This window comes from Marmota flaviventris, chromosome 3, assembly GCF_047511675.1.
Source record: "Marmota flaviventris isolate mMarFla1 chromosome 3, mMarFla1.hap1, whole genome shotgun sequence".
Lineage (NCBI taxonomy): Eukaryota > Metazoa > Chordata > Mammalia > Rodentia > Sciuridae > Marmota > Marmota flaviventris.
In genome coordinates, this window is record NC_092500.1 from 129,906,157 (window position 1) to 129,924,554 (window position 18,398).

Sequence of the window (18,398 nt, forward strand, 5' to 3'; positions counted from 1 at the left end):
GCTCTCCTTCCTGGTTGCCCTGTCTTGAGCAGCTTTCCTCCTCCACAGTTCTGCCTCACCTCAGACCCAGAGCAATGGAGGTGGCCATCTAGGAACCGAGACCTCTGAAACCATGAGTGCCAAATAAAACTTTCCTCCTCTGAAATTGTTCTTGTCAGGTCTTTTGGTCATAGCGGTGGAAAAGCTGACTAAAATAAAGGGATAACAAAAAGTAGATGAAATTTTGAGATCAGATGGAAGTCCACAAATAGAAGTAATTGTTGCTTCTGGATTAATTAGATTTAGTGTGGAAAGTGTGTACAAAGGGGAGGAGGTAGCTTCAGGGTTTGGCCACTAGGGGTCATTAGTCAAGGTTTTAACATATATTTAGGAAAGTGAAAGTCTATTCTTTGGCTTTGGCCCATAGATGTTCATTGATTAACTTCTCTCTCTCTCTCTCTCTCTCTCTCTCTCTCTTTAAGGACAACATAACCCGAATTTATTAACTTTAAGCAACAATAATTTAAGATACAAGAGTCTCATATTATAGGAATTCAAAGACTATACAATAAAAGGAAACTGACAAATGGTCAGCTAATACACAACCCAATCAGTTAACAAACAGGGCCAAAGATCAATACAAGTCATGCACCGTCTTCTGTGTAACACCTTGGGTTTTTTATTCCAAAGGTAGATTGATCTAAACTGGCTGTTAACTATACCTCTACCTGAAATTAACATTTGAATGGAACATATTTTAATAGAACCTACCAGCACTGATTTCCTACTGGTTAAAGAATTCACCAGGTGATGCTCATATTTAGCAAATGTTAGAATAGTTAGAACAATGTCTTCAAGATAATACTGGGTGATTTTTTCCCCCCAAACAAATAAAACCTAAATAGACATAGAGTAAAACATATTTTCTAATTAAAGAGACACGTAAAAATGATCAAGTCTCAACAGTACCTATTTACAAAGTTAGAAATAAACACAACATCTAGGAGAGCCCATTTCAGTTCTGGTTTTACCACTATTAATAGAAAAGCTGAGTCAGGTCACTTTGTCTAAGGATGACCTGAAAAGTCATAATAGCATCTTAAATCCAAAGACCCTTTAAGTCTTTTCATACCAAGTAGAAATTGAGGAAAGTACAATATGAGAAACAATGATACTGTTCCTCACATGTCACTGGATCACTAGTAGTCACCCAAATCACATCTCAATTCCCAGTGACTTAAGTTAGAAGCTCCTTGCCCTGAAAGACAACATTCTTGAGCAAGACATGCTGCCACCCTATCTGGGGTCCAGAATAAAATACACAAATTGTCTTCTACTGGCACCAGCTGACTAAAGTCTACATATGCACAGGACTGACTTAAAAATCTATTAAATACTTCAGTTCATTAAAGAAAACAAAATCTAAATTACATATGAATCAACAGAAGTTTAACTTTAGTTGTTTAGTGAATTTTGAATTGGCCATTAGTGGTAAATACAACACTTTGCATTTGTTGTAGAAACCAAACAAATCAGGCTTTTCCCTTGACAATACAATGATCATTTGTGTGTAAAGTGCCAGTTTTATTTACAAACTAGTTAATTAAGCTTTAAAGTCTTCTTTGTAGCAGTGAGACTGACACCTTAACTATCCGGTGGTTGTAACTGATGTTCAATCCTGCTGGGGCAGGCTTGCTTGAGGGTCCCTCACTTGGAAGCTGGGATTGTCATCATTAGTGCTTTGAAGCTGGACAGCTGCTTGCAAAAGCCAACAAGGATTCTGAGGTAGCTGCACAGTTTTTTAGATGCCATTAATCAACTTATGGACAATGGTATAGCTGGTGGATTCATTTTAGCTGATTTGGGGGGATGGGGGGTAGGTGATAAGGGAGGGGGAAAAATCAGCCAAATAAAAGCACATCCTCTGTTCATTTAAAAGTTAGCATCCAAGGTAAAAGAATTATCTGTTGGATTCGACATCACTCCCATCCTCTGATACTTGCCTACTCTCTTCTCAAAGAAGTTAGTCTTCCCTTCTAGTGAAATATTCTCCATAAAGTCAAATGGATTTTCTACTTTGAAAACCTTGTTAAAGCCCAGCTCCAGCATAAGCCTATCTGCCACAAAGTCAATGTACTGCTTCATCAAAGTGCAATTCATCCCAATTAGCTTCTCAGGCAAGGCTTCTGTGAGGAACGCCTGTTCTATTGTGACAGCATTGATAATTGTTTCTTTTACTCTCTGCTCTGATGGTTTGTGCAGCAGGTGTTTGAACATCAGGCAGGCAAAGTCACAGTGTAAGCCCTCATCTTTGCTAATAAGTTCATTGGAAAATGTGAGGCCAGGCATCAGTCCTCGTTTCTTGAGCAGAAAAGAAGATTCCCTCCACAGCAGCAAAGGCTACAACACGTTCTCCATAGGTAGCCTCTTTGTCCCCAATCAAACGCAAGGCCCAATCGGCTTTCTTCTTCACACAAGGCATTGTTACAATGGCATTGAAGAGAAATTCCCTTTCTTTGGAGTCTTTAATGTAAGTGTCAATAAGGAGACTATACATTTCAGAATGTATGTTTTCCATGGCAATTTGGAAGCCATAGAAACTGCGGGCTTCTGTAATTTGAACTTCTTGGCTAAATCGCTCCACCAAATTCTCATTTACTATGCCATCACTTGCCGCAGAGAAAGCCAGAAAGTGGGATATAAAATATCATTCCTCAGGCTTCAGGGCTTCCCAGTGCTGAATGTCCCTGGAAGAGCCACCTCCTCGGCTGTCCAAAAGGAAGCCTCAGCTTTATTACACATCTGCCAGATACCATGGTATTCCATAGGAAAGATGGCCAAGCGGCAGGGGTTCTTTCTCAGTAGTGGTTCATCCTCCACGCTGGGGGCAGCTACTTTAGTTTGGGCTCCACGGGATCCTGGAAGATCCTCCTCGCCGTCTTGCTGGCCAGGTCGTCAGTTGCACTGAGGGCCGGGGCGTGTTTTCCATGTCGGCCAGGCTGAGCCCCTTCAGCGGGGAGAGCTGCAGCTGCTGCTGGTCTGCGGTGGTGGCGAGTGGGGCGCGGACCCAGAGCATGGTGGTGGCGGTTGGCAGAGGTGGAGACAGCAGTGACCGACGTGGATAAGCAGGACCCTGAGCCTTCCCTTATCTCTTCCACCTTCAATCTACCAGCCTTTATGATTATGTTTAGTGCATCTCAGATTTTTCTTTTATATCCACGAGTGGAATTGCTGGATCATTTGGTTGTTCAATTTTTAATTTTTTTTTGAAGAAACTCCATACTATTTCTCATGAAGGCTATATCAGTTTTCATTCCCGCCAACACTGTAAATTGTTCCCTTGAGTGCCATACTAAGTATCTCTTATCCTTGAGACTTAGAGTTCCAATTCATTTCAATGAACATTTACTCAAATACTGCAGCCAAATATTTTTCCCTAATGGTTTTTAAACCTACTTAGAGATGGTTGTACATGAAAGTCATGTAGATTTTACTTCATTTATAGTTTGAGTTTTAGTTCCTTTATTGTTTTAGGGGATCACAGCAGTATAGTATCCAATATTAATTTAGTTAATTATTTAACACTGAAATAGAAATGACAGTGATAAATTACTTAACTTCTTAGGTTAGCTTCACTGGAAAACTTTCTTATAGATACACGCTTTAGATCCATTTGCCTTTAGTCCTAAGAAGGGGGTTAAAAAGGTCAATGTGTGGAATAAATTCTGAGCTAAATGAATGGACTTACAGAGTCTTATCCTGAATCATTTTAGAATGTTATTATGATCACCTTTCCAAGAGGTGTGATTGCACATTGTCAGTTATGGAAACATTTCTTCAGATTTCTATTCTGTTAGTGTCATTACAGGTCTTATTCCAGAGGTGTCATAAACTTTAAAATATCACTATTATTATGTGCTGTTTTGTTTTATAATGATGTTTTCACTTAAGATGTTTTCCTAAATAATTTGTTTCCCATGTAATTTTCATAAGATAAATTATACTTAGATTTTAATATACTTATGACATGTCAAAACATATTAATAAGTATTATAAATTTTCAATCTTTTTTTTTTAAAGAGAGAGTGAGAGAGAGAGAATTTTAATATTTATTTTTTAGCGGACACAACATCTTTGTTTGTATGTGGTGCTGAGGATCGAACCCGGGCAGCAGGCATGCCAGGTGAGCGCGCTACCGCTTGAGCCACATCCCCAGCCCTAAATTTTCAATCTTGGGAAATAAAATCAAGATATTTTGGTCATTATACTACTTGAATTTATATAATTCAATTTGGCATTGAATGTTCAGGGTAAGTATATGTCTACTTTTACAGAAATTTTATTAATTTATAGTAAATTCAATATCATTACTTGTCTCCCTAGGAAAATGTGGCATAATTTTTAGAAAAGTGAACATTCAAGGGATCTAAAAACATAAAGATTTCTTTGTGGTTTTACTTTATTTCACCCAACTGAAGAGCTAAAGAAAACATGTCATTTATTTTTTATTAGAATAATGAAAGATATGATTACATTTTGGGTATAGTTTGTGAGCCATAGAAAGAAGGAGATGTGGAAGAAAGGAAGTGTTTAGAAAATTAAAATGGGAAGGCCTGTGAGAGGGTGAGAAGAGCCAAAAACCTGTATTAGTCCATTTTCTGTTGCTATAACAGAACATGAAGAGGAAAAGAAGTTATTTCTCACAGTTCTGAAGGCTGGGAATTCCAAATCCAAGGTGCCAGCACTTGGTGAGGGCTTCTTGCTGCATCATGACATGGCAGAGGGCACCACATGGAGAGAGCTCACTTTCCTAACAACCACTCCCATGGTAACAGTATTGAGCTAATTTGTGATGGTGGAGCCTGCATGGGTTAATACCTTAAGGGGCTTACCTTTGAATACTGTCGCAATGACAATTAAATTTCAGCAAGAGTTTTGAAGGGGACATCCAGACTATAGCGGACCCCTTCCCAGACCCCTTTATTTACAGATCTGGTGTCAGAGTTAAGAGAAAGGATTTTCATCATGTTCTTCCACAACTCAGTTGTGTGATAGTACAGAATAAGACAGACTGTGAGAGTTGCACAGGACTTTAGGAATCATTTACTACACCTCATCTGAGCTGAGGATTATAGGGATTAGCAAAGGCCACACTTTCTCTTCAGGATTAAAATTCACTTCCTTTCAGCTGTCCTGGTCTGCTTTCCATAGAATATCACTGTCTCTTAAAATGATATGTCTGTGTCTTTTTTCTTCACTTACAGAATGCATGGATTGGATATTCTGTAAGATTCCTTATAATTTTAGAATTCTCTGCAGTTGTTCACTTTATGCTCCTAAATCTACAGTTTGTACAATACACAGAATTAAAATCACAGAGATCTGTAATGGAAAGTAGAGAAATTGAGATGGGCTTCATAGTCAAGATACTTTATTTCTGACAGGTTTTAGTTTCTTTTCACAGATCCATTTGTTTTCTGAATTACAGATCTCAGAAAATACTTTCATCTTTGAGATAGCAGCACAGCTGTTTTCTTTATTTTCACCAAAAATTTTTAATCTGAGGAGAAAAAGAAAAACCTCTCTTACTGTTTGGGATTTTCTCAAACATAATGATTTAAAATTTTAAGATAAAGTTAATATAAATCTCTGGAACTTCATCTTCACTTGGAAAGAAACCTTCTAAGAAGAAACTTGAGAACAAACACAGATATATATATATATATATATATATATATATTATATATATATATATATATATATAATCATTGGAAACTGGGAATTAAACCTCCCAATTCCATAGTACATTCTATGAAGTCTCTTGACTTCATTGATCCTCAGTTATCTTAAATACATGGGTTCTAACAACATGTTTGGGTGAGGCACTGAGATGAAACATAAATGTATGACAATGCTTAAACAAAAGTCTATTTTGGTAACTGAGACCTGATGAAGAAAGCCTATGTAAGGTCTATAGAAGTGGATTCAGGGGAATGGAGATGCAGTTCATGTGCATGTAGTCAGGGTTCCTTTCATCCTCATTCCAAGCAGAGGTTGGTGGGTATCTGCTTCAACCTACTTTAGTTCCAACAACAATGGATATTGTGGTTTATTGTAGGTGGGGATGAGAATAAAATTTGAACAATGGGAGGGGCTAATATGGGGTTGGCTGCAAGGGAAAGGTGAATTTAAGGCTCACTTATGTTTGTCTCAAACAGAAGGTGGTAGCAGCAGTGGTCAGGGCTCCATCATGGCTTTTGTTTTTCTCCTTTGTTCCTCTTCTTCATGTTCCCATTGGGCCTGAGCAGCTAATCTGATTTATTCCAGTGCCAGCCTTCTGGTCAAACCGTGAACTTTCCTTAACTGGACTGTTGGAAACATGCCCTAGATTTTATGTCTCACATCCTTTGAAGTATTTCTTCAATTTGGGGGGTAAATTCTTTAAGGCCAATCTGGCCAAGTCAATGACTCTCTTTCAAAAGGCCCTCAATGGCTTGCTGGTCCTTCCCTAACCAGATGTCTGATGAATTCTCGGACATTACCTTCTTTAATTCCCAAATAATTCTATAGAAATATATTATCCTCTCCTTTCTTTCCCTTTATTTGAAAACAAGGTTCTGGAAAGTTGAAATCAATTCAGAATTTAACTGAATCCCCTTTTCGTGTACCATGACGGCTTCTAAGGTGGACCTGATGACTACATCTCAAAGCTTCCAATTTTATCCTCAGGCTAAAGTAGGAGGCTCAACTGAATTTAATCCATCCACTGCATATATTTCTTCACAAACACTTATATGTTTTCAATTCTTATTTTTACTAAGACTACAATGAAATAAGCCTTTTACATCATAGCCCAGTTAAAACACACACACACACACACACACACACACACACACTAACTATATTTAATGAATCTAAATCAATCCTTACTATGTATAAAAAGATAAATAATGAAGTCAAATTTAATATCTTTTTAAAGGGACTTTAACTACTAAACTACATTCCTAGAACTTTTAATTTATTTTGAGACAGGGTCTTGTATGTTGCTGAGGCTGGCCTTGAACTTTCTCAGCTTCCCAAGTAACATGGATTACAGGTGTGTGCCAGCATATCCAACTCAAACTTAATTTCAATATAAATATAGAAAAAAAATCCTCAGAAAACATTATGAAAAATCAGCATAGATTTGATTAAACAGATATATATTTTCTTTTTCAAAAGGGTTAAATTATTTTTGAATAATCTTCATTTTAAAATCTAATATTCAAAAAATGTTTTATAAGATGGGCTCTATAATGTCAAAATTTGCCAATTAAGCCAACATTCTTTTTAATGTTAAATATTGTCCATACTTAATATATTAGCACTGTATTTTACATAAACCTGAATGATTAAAAAATACATTTTAAGTCTGAAAGTATGCAAATTTAATTAAATTGTTCAAGATCCACTAAACTAACACTCAATATCACCTCTTGAGAAAAACTCATTGGATGTTCCTTACAGAAACTTGTTTGGATCCCTACGTGCTTTTGCTTGTGAAAGAAAAGAATACTCTGCTCTTTGCTATACAACTATCCATGAATTCTGTTAAAAATATGTATTTAACACTGAAGGCTTTCTTGACAATGTCATTCAATAAAAAAATGAGATACTTAAGAGAAAATAACAATTGGCTTCTTTGTGGTTTATGCATATATTATCACATTCCCCAAAATAACTGTCTAAATATACTATATATTATATAATATAATATACTATAATATAATATACTATAATATAATATACTATAATGTTTGCCTCAATGCAGGTAGTCCCTGTCCTGCATCTAAGTTCCATACTCTGATATTTATTATTTTTTCCTTTATAGTCTTTTATTTTTTCAATGTTGGTTGGGACCTACTAAATTGGATCATGATCCACTATGATGCTTTTCCATCACAATTTAAAAAATACTGCTTTTTAAATTCTATGTGCCAATAGTCTCCATGGAGACATTTCAAAAGAAATTTATGTATCCCTCCCAAAGAGTTAGTCCTTGTCCTTTAACACTCCATTGCAGATGCAAACATATGTTCTTATAAAGGGCTGGTACATAGTATTCATAGTATTTTCCAATCAACTTTGGAGTTATTCATCTTCCCAGCCTATTTTGAACCTATGGAGAATGTCTAAGCCAAATTAAAACTATAAAATTCAGTTTTCAATATTCATTAATGTTACTACTTTGCAATGTGAACCTGATGTGAACTACATATTCAAATGAGCTCACCTAATACTCACATATCATGATTTAATAAAGAGCCATTTATCCACTTCCACTTCTTCTCTGATAATGTAAAATTTAGTCCAATCCAATACAGATTTCCTTCATTCTTTATCAGGTTCTGAATGAATCTCTATAATTGAAACAAAATACATGACTTAATATTGAACCTGCTTATCTAACCATGATTTGTATTCTTCTCATCCCCTAAAATCTAGTTCAAGGATCACCTCCTCTCTGAAGTCTTTCCTAATTCCCCAACTCCCCAATGAGTTATTTCTTCCTTCTTTGTGATATTTTTCTCTACATATGTTTCTATTTATTTTTAATTTATTATATTATATTAAATTGTTATATGACTGTTCGGTCTCCCAAATTATGAGCTTCTCGAAGTCAAAGTTTCCACTTGCATTACACAGAAACTTTGGCTGAAGTCCAGCTGTATTGATGCAGTCTTTAAAATGTGTTAAGTTATATAAAGAATATTAATTAACAATTTACCAATTCTTCCTGATCTTGGATGAGCAGCAAACTGGATTCTCCTTGGGAGCAGTCAGCTAAACTGTCATTCCAAGTTTTGGAAGAACTAGAAATAGTGTAGCATTTATCTTGGAGCTGAAGCCAATGTTTAGGGCACTGTAACTGACGTGGTGTCTCTATAGTAAAAACAAAGAAGAAATAAGTAAGTATTGTATTTCTAATCTGTCCCTGCTGCACCCCAAACAGCACATATACGCGTTGTTATAAATACTCAGAAGTCTTTGATTATGACTATTACCATCTAAGGGTGCTGGGTTTGTTGTTTGTGTTCAGAAAAGAATTGAAGAACAGGACACAGAGGTAGCAAGCAAGAAGTAGGTTTATTACAAAAGCCACAGAGATACAGAGATAGACTTCTCCAAAGAGAAGGGGTCCCAGAGTGGGGAAGAATCTGGTGGGGGAGTTTTTGCCTGTTCTTTTTTTAAGAGAGAGAGAGAGAAATTTTTTAATATTTATTTTTAATTTTTTCCGTCGACACAACTTCTTTATTTTATTTTATGTGGTGCTGAGGATCGAATCCAGCGTCCTGCGCATGCCAGGCGAGGGCGCTACCACTTGAGCCACATCCCCAGCCCTTTGCCTGTTCTTTTTATGTTTTCTAGAATGTCCTCCTTTCCTTATCTCTTCCCCATCCACTCACACTCCTCACTGTTATTCATTGGTGCTCCCTCTATACATGCATCTGTTTTGTTTTACTCTTGATTATTAGCTGTTATTCTTAGGAAATTCAAGGCACAAAATTACCTGTTGTATAATTCCTCTTCTCTTGAATATCCACACTGCTCTTTTCCATTGGTGATTTTTGTGTTAAGGATATCACTTGTAAATAAAGGTGAAAATACATTAAGAGGGTTAGATACCCAAATGTGTGGTGGAATGGATATGTCATCACTTTAAGGAAAATAGGTTATTTCAACAAACTAATGTGAACAGATGAAACCAATTGTATTGTGGTGACCAAGGGTTCTAGTTTGGAGTCAGCATACATAAATAAACAAGAGAAAAACACAGAACAAGTAAACTCCTGCAGATATCAGGTTCTATATTATCTACTAGATAAGTCTGCTTAAGGAAATTATTTAAAACTGTTAAATTGCTTGTATTGTCGCCTGAACTCTCTCATCTTCAGAATGAGTGTAATTGTGGTTTTTCCGAGAGAGGGCTTGTCTACTGCCATCTGGAATTAAGTAGGTACTTAATAAAAGGTACATAATTAGAATTTTTAATTTTCTGTTATAACAATCTTTGGTCACAACCATTATTGGAGCACATGTATGGGGTAATATACATAATCATGCTCAGAATAATTAGAAAGAGAAATGGGAAATAAATGTGAAGTTTCCAATGTGGACATGGGCTAAATGGGCAAAGTGTTTTCTTGTAAATTTTCATTTTGTTCATCTTTCAATAAATTTACAATAGCCAAATAATGATAAGATACACCTATATTTATGATGGAGATAGAGTAGATATTCTGAAGCAAATACCTTGCTTCACTTACCTAGAACACTCAACCCAATCACACTCAAGAGAAGAAGAATTATCCCAGCACAGCCAAGTTTCCAAGCCAGTTGGTGCCAAGGTGCACCCTGAGAGACATCTGGAAATTAAAACAAACAAACAAGCAAACAAAAAACTTGGCAAATTAGGTTGAGGACATCTGGCACAAAAAATCAAAAGTGGTGCTTTGTATAATCCAACATATAAACCATGAGATACAAGTTGAGTATTTGGGGCAGGAAAGAACCTTTATCAACCATCTTCAAAGTAGTATTACACAGGATAGATTCTTAGATCCGACTGAGAGTTTGCTCATTGATAAAACAGGAATACTTGCACATATTTTCTATATAAAGGATTAGTATGAGAATCAAATATGATAGATGTGAAGACATTTTGAAAATTTCCAAGCGCTATACAAAAATAAATTGCATATGCTATTGTAGCCAGAAAGTCAAAGCATTCTAAGGAGAACATTTACTTTTTAGTTGTAGTTGAACACAATACCTGTAGTTCATTTATTTATTTTTTTATATGGTGCTGAGGATTGAACCCATGGCCTTGCACATGCTAGGCGAGCACTCTACTGCTAAGTCACAACTGTAGCCCTCAAAATATAGTTTCTGAGGCTCCATTTAGTGCCAAGTACTATGTTAGGTACTGATGAAATACAATAATTCCATTCTGCTTTACTGTTCTAGAATAGTCATTGTTATGCTCGAATTCGGGACCCCCAAAGACCACCAGAGACCCAAGATTGATGTAAGCAGCAAAGAGGTGTTTATTGCAAGCTAGCTTGGTCCTCCGCGAGCACACACAGCAACTGGTGATGCTGAGAGGCCCGGAGCCCAGGGTTTGCAGCAGTTTTATACATTCTTTGGAGAGGGCAGAGACTTCACATACATCATAGCATCCCTTAGCAAATCATCACACACCGCGGGAAAATCAAATAACAACTCTAAAACATGATTAGCACATTCACTGGAGGGAACAAGTTAGGTAGGGGTGATTGGTCAGTACAAAAGGGATATTCGTTTGAACTGATTGGTTTGAGCCAAGAGGGGTGTATGTGCTGAACTACATGGTTTCCCAACTTGCTATCAACCACCATAAACCACTGGCATCCCAGGTATTTCCCTGTCTCATGCTGATTGGTGGCTGCTAGGGGGCTGCTATGGATCCCCACCTAGCCTGACTGAGACAGGGACACCTGGCGCAGCAGATCTCTCCTGTTATTTGTAGATAAACAACTCAGCAGGGTGGGAATGTGCTTAGGAGTGCTCTGTGGGTCTTTCCAAGGACTAAGGTCATGTCCCTTCCCTGGACAGGCTTTGCTCTGAGATAGAGGCTGGTTTTTCAGTCATCTCCAAATCTTGCCAAACGTATGGCATTCAAGGAAGAATATTTTGTTAGTGAGGACATTATTTTCAGTATTTCTTATCTAAGGGAATATTTTAAGCCCCTTCAAGGATGTCTGAAACTATGAACAGTAACAAGATCTCTATTCACTGTCTTTTACACACATGCACTTTTCCATGTTAACCAAGCACTCACCACACATTATGGCTGTAACTTTTGCTGTTTAAAATGAGAAAGCAAAACCAGCTGGATTTCTCTTTCCTTCTTCACAATTTCATGGGTAGAAGATTTGTTATTACACAGATCAGCAACCTCAGAATAAGATATTTGTTCTTGCCTTAATTAGAGGACTTTCACAATACCATTTATAAGAAGATCTTTATGGCTTGTCTTTAGAACAACTGAATTGTTCACACCACTACTTTTGCATCTGGGGCCACAATTCAGATAAGGGTAATTTGAACACCATAACTGTGACTAACAGGTGGGTCACAAAGGTGTGATTCATTTCCAGGGGAAGGATGGTTTAAGATTTCATCCTGCTACTGAGAACAACATGAAGTTGAAAACATGAATTATTTATGTCTGGATTTTTCTATTTAACATTTTTAGACCAATGTTGACCACAGGAAACTGAAACTGCAGAAAGCAAATCTACAGATAAGGAGAGACTGCAGTTGTTAAATGTAACATGTACTTAAGCCTAAAACATTGCATGGTCTAAACAAAATACCTGACATCTTTGTTTTTCTAAGTAATCATATCAGTAACTATATAATATCTCATGTTTATCAGACATTGAGATTATGTTAATTAATTTATGAAATGTGATTATAAATTAATCTAATGTCAATTTATTTTGCTTCAAGACAATGTTAAAAACAGGGATTTCATAGGGAAAAACAATAAAGAGGGGCTTATTTAAAAAATACAAATATAGAGAAACACTGGGATACAGCTTCCCAAGTTAAATCAAGTTAGCAGGAAACAATTCTGATAGTTTCTGTCTAAGCTATTCTGTTCAAACTTAGACTTAACTACCTCCTTTATGTGATTTAATTGTAAGATCTCCTCGTTTTGATTTATAATGTATTTCATAAGTTCCTTTGTATGTTGCTTTTTAAAATTATTATTGGGACCAAGATCACTAGAAGTAATGGTTTCTAATTTATCTTTAGCTGTCAACATATACATTTTCTATTTTTCTAATATTTCTTAGTGTAGATGATTACCTGCTTTGAGTTAAATGTTAAAAAATTTTAACATCCAATATGTATAATACTGTCTTTTGTTCTCATTACATTACATATTCCAAAAAGCCCTATATGGCAAGTTCTACTTTTTTTTTTTTTTTTTTAATACTGCCACTGGGGGGAAATTGAGTTGTATAACTCAGATTGCACACAAACACTAATGATTTCTCCTATTAAAGTTATGACATTCACACACATGAGTTAGCTTTTTTAAAAATGTTCTCAAACAGAATTTAGTACAATCATCCCCCTTATCCTTGGGTTTCATATCTGCACATTCAAATAACTACAGATCAAAAATATTCACAGGCAATGGGCTGGGGATGTGGCTCAAGCAGTAGGGTGCTTGCCTGGCATGTGTGTGGCCTGGGTTCCATCCTCAGCACCACATACTGAAAGACCTAAGCAATCTTATTCTGCTTGGGACCTCATTTTGCTCTGAAACTTAACCTCTGACCTACTGTAGTCCTAAAGTCAGGAAAATACTCCAGAAAAGCTCTGTGGAAACAGTTCGGAAATGCCTCAGATGGTGATCACCTAAGATAGGCCAAGATAACCACATATCTGAAATTCCAGATGGCCCCCACCTAGGTGTGGTGATCCCTATCTAAACTAGAAGCCCTGCAGTTTGGCACTTACTCCCCTTGCTACATCCTCATGATTTAAACCAATCAGTTCAAATGAATCCCCCTCTTGTAGTGACCAATCACCCCTACCCAACTTGTTCCCGCCAGTGAATGTGCTAATCATGTTTTATAGTTGTTATTTGATTTTCCCTTGGTGTGTGATGATTTGCTAGGAGATGCTATGACGTATGTGGGGGTCCCTGCCTTCTCCAAAGAATGTATAAAACTGCTGTAAACCCTGAGCTTGGGGCCTCTTAGCGTCACCTGTTGCTGTGTGTGCACAGAGGACCGAGCTAGCTTGCAATAAACACCTCTTTGCTGCTTACATCGATCTTGGGTCTCTGGTGGTCTTTTGGGGGTCCCGAATTCGAGCATAACAATACAAAGATGTTGTATCCGCCAAATACCAAAAAATAAATATTAAAATTCTCTCTCTCTCCCTCTCTCTCTCACTCTTTCTTTTTAAAAAAAATATTCATAGGCAAAACATATTGCACCCATTCTGGAAATATATATCTGTTTTTTTCCCTAAACAATGCACCTTAGCAACTATTTAAATAGTGTTTAAATTATCTTAGTTACTGTAAGTAACCTGATATAACTTAAGCATGCAAGAATATGCACATAATATGTATACAAACACTATAACATTTTAAATGTGATTTGAGCATCCATAGATTTTGGTATATACAGAGATTCTCATATCAGTCCTCTGTGGATGCTGAGGAAGGGTTGTAGAGTAAAATATGACAAAGGAATGCTATGGAAGGAAACATTACATTAGACTCAAAGAATTGGAATGTAAGTTATCATCTGGCACTATTTGGCACCTGTTGAATAAGTGGAGGTGGGGATTGGAGTAGACAACTGGAGGAAACTCCAAGGCCCCAGAGCCAGTACTGGTCTAGAATTTCTAATAAAAGCTATTGTGACCCAGAGTGACTCAACCCAGTGAATAAGCCTAAAATAGCACTAGGATGGATTTCCTTCTCATTTTATATATGTATAGTATTTTACATTTCTGTCTTTTTTCTTCCTTAGTCATGTCTCCTTGGAACTCCAAGTTTGTTTGCAAAATGAAGAAAATTTCATACAGTCATTACACTAATGCTTATCACCTTAGTCTAGAATTGACTAAGAACAGAGTTTTTTTTTCCAAATCTAGCAGACCTGAGATTTGAGACAATATGTTCAATCTTCATAAACCACAAATTTTCTCACTTGTAAAATTGGATAATACCTACATCACAGGTTTTGTAGAAAATTATATAAAATAATTCTAAAATTCTAAGTCTAGAGTCTGGGACATTGTAACTATTCAATTAGTAGTTTTTTGTTTTGTCTAAAAAAAAAATAGGGCAACTTAAGTGACTTTTAAATTGTGTTATTCATTCATGCTAAAATTTATGAAATCAAGTGGAGTATCTTATTCCTGCTCTCTGGTAGTAAGAGTTTCTGCTGAGATTAAATTTAATGAAGTTACAGCTGAGCACTGGAAGAGGCCAGGTGAAATTTAGTTACCTGAAGGTACCTGCTTAGGGCTAATTTGTATTTGGTATAAACAGTATATTATATCATATCCATTGTTCAAAACCTTTAAATAGCTTTCCATCTAGCAGACCTGAGTATACAAAATGGTTTGAAAATTCCTCTTCAATCTGGGTCAACATTACCTGATTTTCTCTCCATCTGCTCATATATGCTGCCTGCATATTCCTCCTACTTGATGAACATGTGTGTTCTCATCCCAAGTTTTCTGCATTTGCTCATCCAACTTCTTGGAAGGCTTTTGTCCCAGAGCATGGCTTTGTCCCTCACTTTCCTCAGGTCTTGACTTCCATATCATCTTCTAGTGCAGGTTGTTAATAATTTTTGTGTTTTCTGTGACACCATCTCAAAAACCTAAATACTAATTTGCACTTGAAACTTTTTTTTCTCACTAGCACTTACCACCATCCAGTCTTCTACACAGACTTTGGCTTTTGTTTATTGTTTGCATACCTCCAGGGTAATAGAAACAGCAAAAAAATTCTCTTATCTTATTTTCTTCCCTGTCCTTAGTGTTTAGAGCATTCTTGGCATGTGCAGATGCTTCTTTGTGAATGAATAAATAACCTCTAGAGGCAATTTCCATAGCTTTTACGCTTTTTTCTGATACATAAAGCCTTTTTGGCCACTTGACCACAAGTGAAACAGGTCATTGCTCACCTCTCCCTTTCTGGTTTCCTTGACTGTCTTGATCCACCTCATCACTGTGTTACACATTTGCCACAACACGAATAGTTTAGCCAAAGAGTCCATAATAGAACAATCTTCACACTATCACTTCGGTATTCTATAGTCACACCATTTGCTCTGGTTTATTCTACTATTTTTTTTTTTTTTTTTTGAGATTTATATTCAGGGTGATATTTTGTATGAGAACAATTGTAATCAGAGTAGACAAATTTTCCAAGATTACAGAAGGTAATGTTTGGACAAAGCCTCAAAACATTTCTCTATGTTCAGTTCATTTTCTGATCCCCCTTTAAACAAGCCCACCAATCCACTTTTCCCATACCTGAACAGAGGAAAACAGAGACTTGTTTTGTCCCATCAGAAAAAATGACTGGCTCACTCATTTTCTCCCTGTAGTTATCAAAACCTTCTGATTTCCTCTTATTCCAAGTGTTGATTATAGTGCAACTTGTTTGATGACTGTAAGATTTTCTTCTTCATGACTTAAAGCTTTGATAATTTAATAGTTTCAAACTTATAACAAGAATTACTAAAAATTATGATTCATATGACTGCTGTAATATGAAATGAATATCAACTTGGAAATCAATTGTAATGTTATTGATGTCAATAAATTCAACTATACTGCAGAAGGTAATACTACATCACGGCAATTTTATACACATTTTCTGCTTCAGTTTCTAGCCTCCTCATGTGTCCCCAGGTCAGGCCATCATATTTTATGTCTCATTAGCCTTTCTATTTCTTTCACTAAGATTACTAAATCCCCTGACATAAAGAAGTGTGCCAATTTCCACAAAATTTAAATGGGCTTATTGTTACTAATATGCTCCAGTATCTTGTGACCATTTAAGTTGTTATGCTTTTCAAGTTAGAAACTATTGGGTTGGAATTATACTTCAAGTCTTTGATCTTGAATATGACTATCTCTCTTCTCTTTGGAAGGAAGAGGGTGTTAATTACTAAGTCTGAACTTTGCATACTGACAGAAATGCTGTAGATGCAACTGCACTGCAATTTAATTGTAGGATTATTATTTTTCAGCGGGATTTAGAATAATCTAAGTTGTTATTACAGCAAGCTTACAATGTCTCTCTTAAAACTTTCCTTTGTTCGAATATGTAAAATATTATGTTTTACGGTCATTCATCTCAGACTCAATAAGCCACACGATCATATTTCATGCTGAATACCTTGATAAAATAAATTTACACTATTTTTTTTGTCAAAAATCATTATCTACAAGCAAACTATACTACACCTAAAACTAACATAGAACAACTGATTTTCTTTCCAGAAATAATTTAAAACCATAAACGTAAAAGAAAAATCTAACTCTGGTTATATTTAAGCCAAAAGGAGACATAAAGCCACTTACCTTGGGGAAGAGATAGAGGTATAGAACTTTCAGGACCTTGGCCCCTGGATAAGCTTAAATCAGCATATACCACCTGTCTGTCCATTGCAGACTGGGGAATATGGAACAAATTTGTGTAGAAGGGCAAGACTGAAATTCTATGAAGCAAGTTCAGGAAAAGGAAATGCCCTATCTGAATGCTTTGGTGTTTCTATTATGTCCCCACCCCCCATACTTCTCTTTGAGGGTTTTCACCATAAACTATTGAGCTAATCCATTTACTGGTGTCCACTTTACTTACACATGTATTATCTGTCTTTTTAATTAATTGGTCTGTTCTATAACAAATATCTGGAAAGGCTTCTTTATTCTTGTTCCACTATTTTGGGGGCCAAGCCCAGAGTGAAGCAAATGAGGCACTTATGTAAGGGTTCAAATATAAAGATATTCCCCAAGTACTAAGCAATTAAGATAAATAATGCCTAATACAAAGTACATAAATTCATACCAAAAAAAGTCCATAATACTATTTGAATTGAACTGAAGTTCTATGGTATTTCTAAAATATTTGTGCCCCAAAGAAAATTATGACATTCAAAAAAGTGAAGCTACCAATTTGGGAAAGAATTATTAATAATACAACAGAAAAAGTAATGAGAAGAAGATCAACAGAATACTCTTAACTTAGTTCTAAAGGCACACATAGATTAATAAATCTCCACATGAGGCTAAGTATTTGAAATCTCTCAGAATTAGAGAAAGTGGAGGACTTGAGTCTGTGGCATTTTTCAACTACATCAAAGATTTTCAGGCCTAGAGCCTTAGAGTATGAACTTAAATGTCAGCAAATCTTCTTTCTTACATTACAAATGAAAAGGAAGAGGAAATTCAAGTATTTCCCCAAAGACATTTTCTGTGATCAGAATAGAATTATACTAGGTCCACAAAATTACCTGACAGTGAAAGCAGTCTTCAGGCCTTGAACCCCAGAATATAGGAAGGATCCATTCATAGCTGAAAATGTTTATTTTGTCAGTTATGGGGCACACACTTGTTCCCTAAAGATCATTATGGATCATTATTAAATGAGATGTGTGAGTGTCTCACAACCCACTTTTTAATGATTCAATTGAAATGCTTTTCAACTATCTTATTACTTGATAATGAGCAGTCATTTTACTTATGATAGCACAATGGCCCTGCTATATACCTCATCCAAATTTTTAAGATTTTTAGGAGTTATGGTACAATGTACTGGGTAAGGTTTGAGTATGAGGTGT

At 36.2% G+C, this 18,398-nt stretch overlaps 1 protein-coding gene and 1 pseudogene across 2 annotated transcripts; both read right to left on the bottom strand.

Moving 5' to 3' along the window:
* Positions 1–1,910: 1,910 nt before the first annotated feature.
* On the bottom strand, positions 1,911–3,055 carry LOC114082748 (ribonucleoside-diphosphate reductase subunit M2 pseudogene; annotated as a pseudogene).
* Positions 3,056–5,393: 2,338 nt separating this feature from the next.
* Klrb1 (killer cell lectin like receptor B1) lies at positions 5,394–17,282 on the bottom strand. Of its 2 annotated transcripts, none has more exons than XM_027923843.2 (6): positions 17,140–17,282; positions 10,287–10,385; positions 9,530–9,604; positions 8,747–8,901; positions 8,263–8,378; positions 5,394–5,539 (listed from the first exon to the last, which is right to left on the bottom strand). In XM_027923843.2, the coding sequence occupies exons 1-6, from the start codon at positions 17,222–17,224 to the stop codon at positions 5,401–5,403; spliced, it is 669 nt and encodes a 222-aa protein (XP_027779644.1). In that variant the 5' UTR covers positions 17,225–17,282; the 3' UTR covers positions 5,394–5,400. The 2 variants fall into 2 exon arrangements, with proteins under 2 accessions (XP_027779644.1, XP_027779646.1); XM_027923845.2 differs by having other exon boundaries at positions 8,252–8,378.
* Between the last annotated feature and the right edge of the window lie 1,116 nt (positions 17,283–18,398).